This window comes from Nothobranchius furzeri, chromosome 13, assembly GCF_043380555.1.
Source record: "Nothobranchius furzeri strain GRZ-AD chromosome 13, NfurGRZ-RIMD1, whole genome shotgun sequence".
Classification (NCBI taxonomy): domain Eukaryota; kingdom Metazoa; phylum Chordata; class Actinopteri; order Cyprinodontiformes; family Nothobranchiidae; genus Nothobranchius; species Nothobranchius furzeri.
In genome coordinates, this window is record NC_091753.1 from 8,251,414 (window position 1) to 8,262,570 (window position 11,157).

The 11,157-nt window shown below is 44.1% G+C and overlaps 1 protein-coding gene and 1 long non-coding RNA gene across 3 annotated transcripts; one reads left to right on the forward strand and one right to left on the reverse strand.

Annotated features, from left to right (window-relative positions):
- The first annotated feature begins 3,660 nt into the window (after positions 1-3,660).
- On the forward strand, positions 3,661-4,990 carry LOC129156207 (uncharacterized). Its single transcript, XR_008560336.2, has 3 exons — positions 3,661-3,746; positions 4,657-4,717; positions 4,805-4,990. It is a non-coding gene; the product is annotated as an uncharacterized lncRNA (long non-coding RNA).
- Positions 4,991-6,904: 1,914 nt separating this feature from the next.
- Positions 6,905-9,792, reverse strand: LOC129156206 (spectrin alpha chain, non-erythrocytic 1-like). Of its 2 annotated transcripts, none has more exons than XM_070543321.1 (7): positions 9,646-9,792; positions 8,322-8,444; positions 8,034-8,251; positions 7,845-7,949; positions 7,656-7,760; positions 7,548-7,580; positions 6,905-7,475 (listed from the first exon to the last, which is right to left on the reverse strand). In XM_070543321.1, the coding sequence occupies exons 5-7, from the start codon at positions 7,686-7,688 to the stop codon at positions 7,134-7,136; spliced, it is 408 nt and encodes a 135-aa protein (XP_070399422.1). In that variant the 5' UTR covers positions 7,689-7,760; positions 7,845-7,949; positions 8,034-8,251; positions 8,322-8,444; positions 9,646-9,792; the 3' UTR covers positions 6,905-7,133. The 2 variants fall into 2 exon arrangements, with proteins under 2 accessions (XP_070399422.1, XP_070399423.1); XM_070543322.1 differs by having other exon boundaries at positions 7,243-7,475.
- Positions 9,793-11,157: the final 1,365 nt, after the last annotated feature.

The window sequence follows — 11,157 nt, forward strand, 5'->3', positions numbered from 1 at the left end:
TATTCAGAAGCCAAGTTATAAGCCCACAAATGTGTAACTGGACTACTTCTTTAAAGTGACACCAGGCCCGGTGACCTTTGGGACATGGTTTGACCCCCTATAGGAATGTGCGATCATCATGAAACGTTCAGATCACTTACAACTCAATAGATTCTACCTTCTTGTAACGTTTCAGCCTGATTGGACCTTGTTTTCACACAAATGAACCCAGAATGAAGTGAAATAGTGCTTCGTGCAACATAATTCTGGGTGCCATTTACAAACCACAAGTGCTAATGACTCCATTCCTTTTTGTGGTTGTATGGGCTGTTGATTGGAGTACACTAAAACAAACCTGATCTCTCTAGGACATTCAGAAGCCAAGTTATAAGCCCACCAATTTGTAACTGTACTACTTCTTTAAATTGACACCAGATCCGGTGACATTTGGGACATGGTTTGACCCCCTTAGGAAAGTGCTATCATCATGAAACGTTCAGATCACTTACAACTCAATAGATTCTACCTTCTTGTAACGTTTCAGCCTGATTGGACCTTGTTTTCACACAAATGGACCCAGAATGATGTGAAATTGTGCTTCGTGCAACATAATTCTGGGTGCCATTTACAAACCATAAGTGCTAATGACTCCATTCCTTTTTGTGGTTGTAGGGGCTGTTGATTGGAGTACACTAAAACAAACCTGATCTCTCCAGGACATTCAAAAGCCAAGTTATAAACCCACAAATGTGTAACTGGACTACTTCTTTAAAGTGACACCAGGCCCGGTGACCTTTGGGACATGGTTTGACCCCCTATAGGAATGTGCGATCATCATGAAACGTTCAGATCACTTACAACTCAGTAGATTCTACCTTCCTGTAACGTTTCAGCCTGTTTGGACCTTGTTTTCACACAAATGGACCCAGAATGATGTGAAATTGTGCTTCGTGCAACATAATTCTGGGTGCCATTTACAAACCATAAGTGCTAATGACTCCATTCCTTTTTGTGGTTGTAGGGGCTGTTGATTGGAGTACACTAAAACAAACCTGATCTCTCTAGGACATTCAGAAGCCAAGTTATAAGCCCACAAATGTGTAACTGGACTACTTCTTTAAATTGACACCAGATCCGGTGATCTTTGGGACATGGTTTGACCCCCTTAGGAAAGTGCTATCATCATGAAACGTTCAGATCACTTACAACTCAGTAGATTCTACCTTCCTGTAACGTTTCAGCCTGATTGGACCTTGTTTTCACACAAATGAACCCAGAATGATGTGAAATTGTGCTTCGTGCAACATAATTCTGGGTGCCATTTAAAAAACCATAAGTGCTAATGTCTCCATTCCTTTTTGTGGTTGTAGGGGCTGTTGATTGGAGTACACTAAAGCAAACCTGATCGCTCTAGGACATTCAGAAGCCAAGTTTTAAGCCCACACATGTGTAACTGGACTACTTCTTTAAATTGACACCAGATCCGGTGACCTTTGGGACATGGTTTGACCCCCTATGGGAATGTGAGATCATCATGAAACGTTCAGATCACTTACAACTCAATAGATTCTACCTTCTTGTAATGTTTCAGCCTGATTGGACCTTGTTTTCACACAAATGGACCCAGAATAATGTGAAATTGTGCTTCGTGCAACATAATTCTGGGTGCCATTTACAAACCATAAGGCTAATGACTCCATTCCTTTTGTGGTTGTAGGGGCTGTTGATTGGAGTACACTAAAACAAACCTGATCTCTCTAGGACATTCAGAAGCCAAGTTATAAGCCCACAAATGTGTAACTGGACTACTTCTTTAAATTGACACCAGATCCGGTGACCTTTGGGACATGGTTTGATCCCCTTAGGAAAGCGCTATCATCATGAAACGTTCAGATCACTTACAACTAAATAGATTCTACCTTCCTGTAACGTTTCAGCCTGATTGGACCTTGTTTTCACACAAATGAACCCAGAATGATGTGAAATTGTGCTTCGTGCAACATAATTCTGGGTGCCATTTACAAACCATAAATGCTAATGACTCCATTCCTTTTTGTGGTTGTAGGGGCTGTTGATTGGAGTACATTAAAACAAACCTGATCTCTCTAGGACATTCAGAAGCCAAGTTATAAGCCCACAAATGTGTAACTGGACTACTTCTTTAAATTGACACCAGATCCGGTGACCTTTGGGACATGGTTTGATCCCCTTAGGAAAGTGCTATCATCATGAAACGTTCAGATCACTTACAACTCAATAGATTCTAACTTCCTGTAACGTTTCAGCCTGATTGGACCTTGTTTTCACACAAATGGACCCAGAATCATGTGAAATTGTGCTTCGTGCAACATAATTCTGGGTGCCATTTAAAAACCATAAGTGCTAATGACTCCATTCCTTTTTGTGGTTGTAGGGGCTGTTAATTGGAGTATACTAAAACAAACCTGATCTCTCTAGGACATTCAGAAGCCACGTTATAAGCCCACAAATGGTAACTGGACTACTTCTTTAAATTGACACCAGATCCGGTGACCTTTGGGACATGGTTTGACCCCCTTAGGAAAGTGCTATCATCATGAAACGTTCAGATCACTTACAACTCAATAGATTCTAACTTCCTGTAACGTTTCAGCCTGATTGGACCTTGTTTTCACACAAATGAACCCAGAATGATGTGAAAGTGTGCTTCGTGCAACATAATTCTGGGTGCCATTTAAAAACCATAAGTGCTAATGACTCCATTCCTCTTTGGGGTAATGGGGGCTGTTAACTGGAGTACTCTAAAACAAACCTGACCTCTCTAGGATATTCAGAAGCCAAGTTATAAGCCCACAAATGTGTAACTGGACTACTTCTTTAAAGTGACACCAGGCCCGGTGACCTTTGGGACATGGTTTGACCCCCTATAGGAATGTGCGATCATCATGAAACGTTCAGATCACTTACAACTCAATAGATTCTACCTTCTTGTAACGTTTCAGCCTGATTGGACCTTGTTTTCACACAAATGGACCCAGAATGATGTGAAATTGTGCTTCGTGCAACATAATTCTGGGTGCCATTTACAAACCATAAGTGCTAATGACTCCATTCCTTTTTGTGGTTGTAGGGGCTGTTGATTGGAGTACACTAAAACAAACCTGATCTCTCCAGGACATTCAGAAGCCAAGTTATAAGCCCACAAATGTGTAACTGGACTACTTCTTTAAAGTGACACCAGGCCCGGTGACCTTTGGGACATGGTTTGACCCCCTATAGGAATGTGCGATCATCATGAAACGTTCAGATCACTTACAACTCAATAGATTCTACCTTCTTGTAACGTTTCAGCCTGATTGGACCTTGTTTTCACACAAATTAACCATAGACTGTACATATACTGGACAAACGGATTCCATTGGCTTCAATAACACGTTTGTTGTCTATAATGGGAGGTGGCCACCACCGCCATTTTGACCGTGTCACAGGTTCCGTCCAGCCCAGACAATTCCATAAAAGGTAAGAGAGGAGGCGCTGAGGGTGTGGCTGTAAGGCTGGGCTCGAGTGACGACACCCAGGCGAACTAGCTACGAGCTAACCTGAAGCTAACCCTGGCTAACCCAAAGCTAAAGCGGAGGTGGGAGCCGAGCTAACGGATGTAGCCACCTAGCTTCAACCCAACCGGAGCTAACTGGAACACCCATCGACCTGAACCTTACACGGAGTTTAGGTGGAGGTTTTCTGCGCCTGTTCGTGAGAAGTACCTGTATTAAAAAAGTTTTAAATCGGTAAGTTTATAATGTATTTCCCTAATGAAAACATTTTGCTTTGAGCAAGTTTTCAGTACAGTTTTTTTCGGCGCTATCACTCCTGAGTCGCACCAGCCATTAAATGTATCATGAATAAGAGAAAATATATTTAAGTCGTATTTTGGGGGGACATTTTATTATCTTTCTTACAAAATCTGAGACCAAGCGTTTCACATAGCAACACAAGCACCGGTAACCATAACAGAATGAACAACAGCCAGCAGAGGAGAGGATGGCGGTGTTTCAAACCCTCCCGGCCGGCGAGGACAGCTCATTCCTGGGCTGGAGCCGGCCCTCAGCACCCCGCCACAGGCTCTAACAGATGCTGGCGGTGTTTGAAACCCTCCCAGCGGGACAGGGGAACTCATTCTTGTGTGGGTCGGAGTCGGCCCGCAGCAGCGCGGTGTAGCCTACATATTTTGTTATATAAGTCGCTCCGGAGTATAAGTAGCAGGACCAGCCAGAATATGTAAAAAAAGTGCGAGTTATAGTCCGGAAAATATTGCAGTTATTCGTATTCGAGCTAAATTAGCAGCGTAAATACATTTCATATATTTCCAAAATGTGATACTTGTTTGTATCTTGTACAGCCAACTAGTCTTTATTCTGGACTCAGTACAATTTACCAAAAGTAAAGAGACATTCTACAGATGAAGTAAGCACAAGATAACTTACTGGAAGACACGGAATTATCATCAGAACCAGAACAAGAGAGCCTGATAACAGTCGTGAAAATAACAGTTAAAAAGTATGGATGTATAATAGAAATAAAAACATATTAGAATTAGTGTAACTCACTGTGATCCAAACAATAAATCAGCCATAGCTGATTAGTAAATATGACATGAGGTCTGGGAGTTTTTAATTTTCATTTTTATTTTTTTGTTAGATCTGTTTAAATGTCACCATGGCAGCCTGTGTGTCTCCAACATCAGCTACACAAAGCAAGTGTAAGTTCCACATACCTGTCTCACCACTTCATGTATGGTTTTGTACTTTAAACAATTATGACAAACCTGTTATTTTTTTCTCCATAGCCATTTGGATCATTGGAGACAGCTGAGTGAGGCGTGGTGCCCAGAGAGCTGCAGAGACAACCTTGGCCTCCCTGACGTCTGTGTCTCCTGGTTCGGTTGGGGCGGACCATCGACATACATACATGTGCCGACACTTTGCGCCCTGTTTTATAAACTGTAGTGTTAAAAATAAATGTTTTTGCTCAATTACTGGAATTTCTTTGGTTAAGACAAAAGTGAGGAATAATCATTTACAAGTTATTTGTACAACAGGCCCATTTTAAATCCCAACAGTTTCTTAGCAGACAATAGAAATGTGTTCTTAACTAACTTTACTTGGTTTAAAAATCTTACTAAAATAAACTTGAGTGCCGTATTGCAAAACCCAATCATACTTGTTATGTAAACATTAGCTTTGTAGATATTTTTTACAGATATATATTTGTGTGCAACAAAAACCAAACTTAAATAGTTTGTCATTCTTTATTGAAAAACAACAAAATACAGTTATACAGAAGTGTGGGAAAATGATAATGTGAAAGTATTGCTATTTAAATGTAATCCTATTTATCTTTAAAAAGAAAAACTCTAAAAATGTCCTGTACAGCATCATGACAGAAGAATGGTGGTCTGTCTGTCAGAATGTGCTGAACAGATTTGCTCTTTGAGGAGGAGTGTCATGTTTGGAGGAAGGTACTTAACCCAAGACATGCAGAATACAACACTGACCAAAAACTGATGGAAAAAATGATTTATTTATAAGGAGGAACTTAAGGTGCACAGATAAGTCTGTGGTTGGAACTGCAACAACAGCTCAGCATCTGGAGGAGGGAGAACACAGGTGAGCTTAGGTTCTGGTTTCAAAATCCATTGTAGGCAGGCAGAGGTGTTCAGCAGACTTACTGTGGTGGGTGTATGTGTTGGCTGGAGGAGGGAGAGGTAGAGAGCCGGGGGAAGCGCAGGAGAGGGAGCAGAGGTGGAGAGAAGCGGGGCGTCCTGGTGGATGGGGCACTGGGTGAGATGAGAGGTGGGTTATGGAGGGTGGTGATAAGGTCCGTGTGTTGAATATCCAAATCCTGGAGTAGAGGTCAGTATCCAATGAGGTCGACAGGAATCCTGAAGAATGGTAAATCCAATATAAGAGCAAAAACACTACGAAATAACATTAATCCTAGGAACACTAGAGGTAACACGAGTGGCTGGTTACTACCAAAACTGAGGCAATCTTCTGGCGTCAAATTGTGTCCTCCATCCACCTTAAATAGGAAAGCACCCCGCTGATCGCTGATCAGGAACGGCTGGGGTGGAGTCACCAGAACCATGAAGAACGTGTCTCCAGAGACAACTCGGGTCCTGGTACCGATCAGGAATGCGGACCTTATCACCCAGAGCTGCCAGGTCACGCTCAAAGCCTTCATGTTCACGCTGCAGAGCCTGAACGCTGGCCAGGTGGTGGCCGTAGTTGTCTGTGTTCAGGGCCTGGTTCTTCTCCTCGATCCACTCTTTGGTCTCATCAGCGTCTCTGAGAAGACATCAGAACTCCGTCTGAGTGTGGGTCCAAACTCTACTGACCCGTAAGCGGCGCATAAGTGTGCGGGGTACCTGTGGAAGCGCTACACCTCATGGGCGCTGCCCAGCATGTTGCAGCGAGCGCCAGCGGTTGTTTAGCTCCTGGAGAGAAACCAAACCCAGTGAGATGAAGGTAGACGCCAGCGGGCTGGACGCCGGACGAGGAAACCTGGAGACGGATCGCTCAGACAGGAAGGGAAGAGCTTCCTCTTACCTTGATGGAATTAAAGTTAGCCGTCGTCTGAACGCCCAACCGTACGGTCTGAGGTCAAAGGTCACAGGAAACACACACCAGTCAGCAGTCATACAGATGCATAAAGATAACTGTAGCCATGGCAACCAGCTGACATGTCCCCACTTTCACCAGCACCTGGTGCCTGCCGGGTCACCTGAATTCCTGTGTGATGTCAGCACGGTCGGCCGTGACTGCGGCCATCAGAGGTGACCTCTGATCAGCTGAATGAACTCACCTTCTAGGGTGACGCCGTGTTACCCCGGGTTTCCACGGGAGCCGTCAGCAGCACGTTACTGCAGCAGCACGTCTTGCTCGCGTAAGCTGCTGCTTGGCCCTTCCCACGAGACGCGAAGCAGCAGGGGAGCAGCTGTCACCGACCGAGCACGAAGTCACTCGAGTGACTTCGTCAGTAAACACAACAACAAGCAGGAGAAAACTACAACATGGTTTGTGTTTTATGTTCTGTCCGTTTTATAATCGCCAATACGGACCTGAAAAACAAAGGAGACCGCTAGCTAGGTGATAACTTCTCACGGGGCCGCTCAGTTAGTAACCTTTTTTAAAAGTAAAGCAACCGGAAGGCAGTACGTTCTTTATTCTGAAAATCTCGGTAGCTTCTCTCAATTTCCGCGTCCGATTTCCTGTCTTTCCTTCCCCAAAAATGTCGAACTTGACCCGTTTCAGAGGCGTCGCGCGTAGAAAATAGAACCGGCGCGTAAAGGCCGCGACATGCTGCTCCTGAGACGTGGCCGACTCGCGCTGCTGACGGCTCCGGTGGAAAAGGTTCTGTTGACCACAGCGGTTCCTATCAGCAGCTATGACGTGCTGCTGCAGTAAACGTGCTGCTGACGACTCCTGTGGAAAGCCGGGGTTAGAGTCGGCTTCATCCTGTAAACAAACAAATGAGTGGTAACAAAAACACCACGTCTGGTTCTGGTGGAGGCGGAGGACAACACGCACCTTTCCAGGAGCAGAACCCAGATGTTCTTGTTGCTACAAACAGAGACGAGCAGAGTTAACAAACCAGGAAGTGAGAGGGACCAGCTGCTGCAGACAGGTGACGCTCACCTGAGCCTGAACCATAGGAGCCTCCTCAGCCATCAGACCTTCTGACTCCAGTTCAGATGCCACCTTGTTGATGTCCCTCAGGCGGGACTCGTTGGCCTTCAGGTCCTGCGGGACAAAAGCACCTGCTGATTATCACCTGAGCTGATCTGACAGCTGCTGCTGGAAGACAGAGAGGAGGAAAAGTCCGACCTTCTGGAAGTCGTCAAACTTCTTCTGCAAGACCTCGACCTGCTCCAGGTCAGACCCGTCTCTCCATCCTCATTCAGCTAAAGACGCGAGTTCAAGTAAAACAACCTAAAGTCACACAAACACAAAGCAGGTGTGGAGATGTTCGCTCTGAGCTGGAGGTCGTTCCTCGGCTGTGAAGGGCACACGAACCTTGTTGGTGCTGTTGAGCAGCGTGAGGATGTCGCCCTTCTTCATGGTGACCTCTCCAGGACTCTTCTCCTGGTAGTCGTACAGAGCCAGAACCAGCTCCTTCCCGGTCTCATCGTCAGTTGGAGCCACTTGTTGCTGTCGGGTTAACAGGTCTGGTGTTAGAACGTGGTGGATAAGAATGTTCTGACGGGCCGAGGGTTCTGAACCAGCGAAGTGACCTGGACCCAAACAAAGTGAGCCAGAACCTGCAGACACCTCAGAAACATGTCAGGACCAGACCTGCTCTACCTTCCTCCATTATGGTCTCTCCTTTCTGGGTGACAGCCTTGATGCGAGGTTCATGACCTGTGATCTCAGCCTGCAGAGCCTCGTGCTTCTTCAGCAGGTTCTGGACACCAATCAGGTCCTTCCCTGAGGACACATGTTAGAGTTCAGCATTATGCAGTAGACAGACCAGTTTAACCTAGGGGTTTCTTTCTTCTACTATCTGCTCTTTAACTGTATTATTTCCTGCTATTTCAGCTGTTAACTTTATTTTTTCTGTAAGTGTTTTTCTCCCCAGAAGAAGCAACAATGATGCTTTGCTGAGCTGTGGTGGCCTCATGGAGGGGGCCATCGTCTAGCACACTGCTGCTAACCACTTAATCATTCTCCCTCTCCTGATAATAACATTTTACTTTCTTTGATGTTGGATGTACTACTGCTAGTTTACCCGTTTAATTATAGATTCACTAGGATAAATACAATAAAGTTTATCTCTCGCCAAATAGAATATTTACTAAGAAATCACAATGTAACGTGTGTGTGTGTGTGTGTGTGTGTAAAAGCCATGCGTAGTGTTTATTTATAAAGCATATGTTGTTGGATTTTATCCAGAATCTAGACTTTGAAAATATATAGTTTAATTACAGTTTGATTTATTTGACATCTGTATAATGTTTATTATTTTGTTTTTCCCCCTAAATACCTAACGTTTTAGTTAACATGAATATTAGTCATTCATCCCAATACATGAAGTTACACATTTTAAATTTTAATAGGGGAAGACTGCAGGAGGGAGCAGTAAAATACAGGGGGTCCCCTGCAAAAACTAACTTTACGAGTCTGATGAAAGTTGCTGGTATTCCCGCTGCTTCTTCGGTAAACAGCGCCAACAAAAACAAAGAAACTTGGGATCTTGTCGGCGTGGCAGTGGGATTTAAGGGAAACGCTGTATGCCCTATAGACTTCTCAACGAGCTGCAGTATTTCTCCGGTCAGATCTGTCTCCGAGTTCCACGAGCGGTCAGCCCGCAGCAGCGAGGCGCCGCATCGATCAGCCTGCCCGGCCTGACCGCTGGGGATTACCGGATGAAAGAATAGAGCACAGAAGTGTCCCCCCAAGCGGCGCGCCCCGTCATATTTCAACCCATTTTTATCTTAAATGCACTGGGTTTTACCCTATTACCAATTTAAATATGCCCTATTAATTATTTTACCGTATTTTACATTTAAATTTCATGGTTAAACAGTACATGCTACATGTTAAACTGATAGTTAGCTAGCTACTTCGGTAAACTCAGCTAGTTTAAAGGCAGCAGTGACATAAAATACAAATATAGATTTTAACTTACCGAAAAAAATGAAGTGGAGACTCCTTGGACGCTCTATTAGTGCAATTAATACCACTGCAAGTCATTTTGTCCAACAATTGCACCAATATTATCCAAAACAGAATTCACAAGCACAGAGACTCAAAATCCCGACACAGTTTCCAGGAGAGACCGAGGCTGTACTGAGGCCTTTCCACGGAGCTAGCTCTGTGGTCACGTGGGTCTGAGGCGGCGGTCACGTGTGTCGGATGCTCATTAATTATACAGAATTTTAGGCTTTCAATACACTTAAACAGAAGAGTGAGAAAAAAATTCACCCCCCTCAGAGTTGTCATGAGTATAAACTAGATAATTTAGACGAAAAACCATTTTTTGAACCAGGCTGTAAACATGTTTATTTCTGCTGTGAAAATGGCATTTTTAACATGGGAGTCAATGAGGATTTGCTCGCTTCTGGTACCAGCCCCCAGCGGATGAGGGTGGAACTGCAATTTTTCTTACTTCCGGGTTGGGACCATTTTCTGAGCGGCATTGTGGGGGCTTGAAATTAACCCAGAATGATGTGAAATTGTGCTTCGTGCAACATAATTCTGGGTGCCATTTACAAACCATAAGTGCTAATGACTCCATTCCTTTTTGTGGTTGTAGGGGCTGTTGATTGGAGTACACTAAAACAAACCTAACCTCTCTAGGACATTCAGAAGCCAAGTTATAAGCCCACAAAGATGTAACTGGACTACTTCTTTAAAGTGACACCAGGCCCGGTGACCTTTGGGACATGGTTTTACCCCCTATAGGAATGTGCGATCATCTTGAAACGTTCAAATTACTTACAACTCAATAGATTCTACCTTCTTATAGCGTTTCAGCCTGATTGGACCTTGTTTTCACACAAATGGACCCAGAATGAAGTGAAATTGTGCTTCGTGCAACATAATTCTGGGTGCCATTTACAAACCATAAGTGCTAATGACTCCATTCCTTTTTGTGGTTGTAGGGGCTGTTGATTGGAGTACACTAAAACAAACCTGATCTCTCTAGGACATTCAGAAGCCAAGTTATAAGCCCACAAATGTGTAACTGGACTACTTTAAATTGACACCAGATCCGGTGACCTTTGGGACATGGTTTGACCCCCTTAGGAAAGTGCTATCATCATGAAACGTTCAGATCACTTACAACTCAATAGATTCTACCTTCTTGTAACGTTTCAGCCTGATTGGACCTTGTTTTCACACAAATGGACCCAGAATGATGTGAAATTGTGCTTCGTGCAACATAATTCTGGGTGCCATTTACAAACCATAAATGCTAATGACTCCATTCCTTTTTGTGGTTGTAGGGGCTGTTGATTGGAGTACATTAAAACAAACCTGATCTCTCTAGGACATTCAGAAGCCACGTTATAAGCCCACAAATGTGTAACTGGACTACTTCTTTAAATTGACACCAGATCCGGTGACCTTTGGGACATGGTTTGACCCCCTTAGGAAAGTGCTATCATCATGAAACGTTCAAATCACTTACAACTCA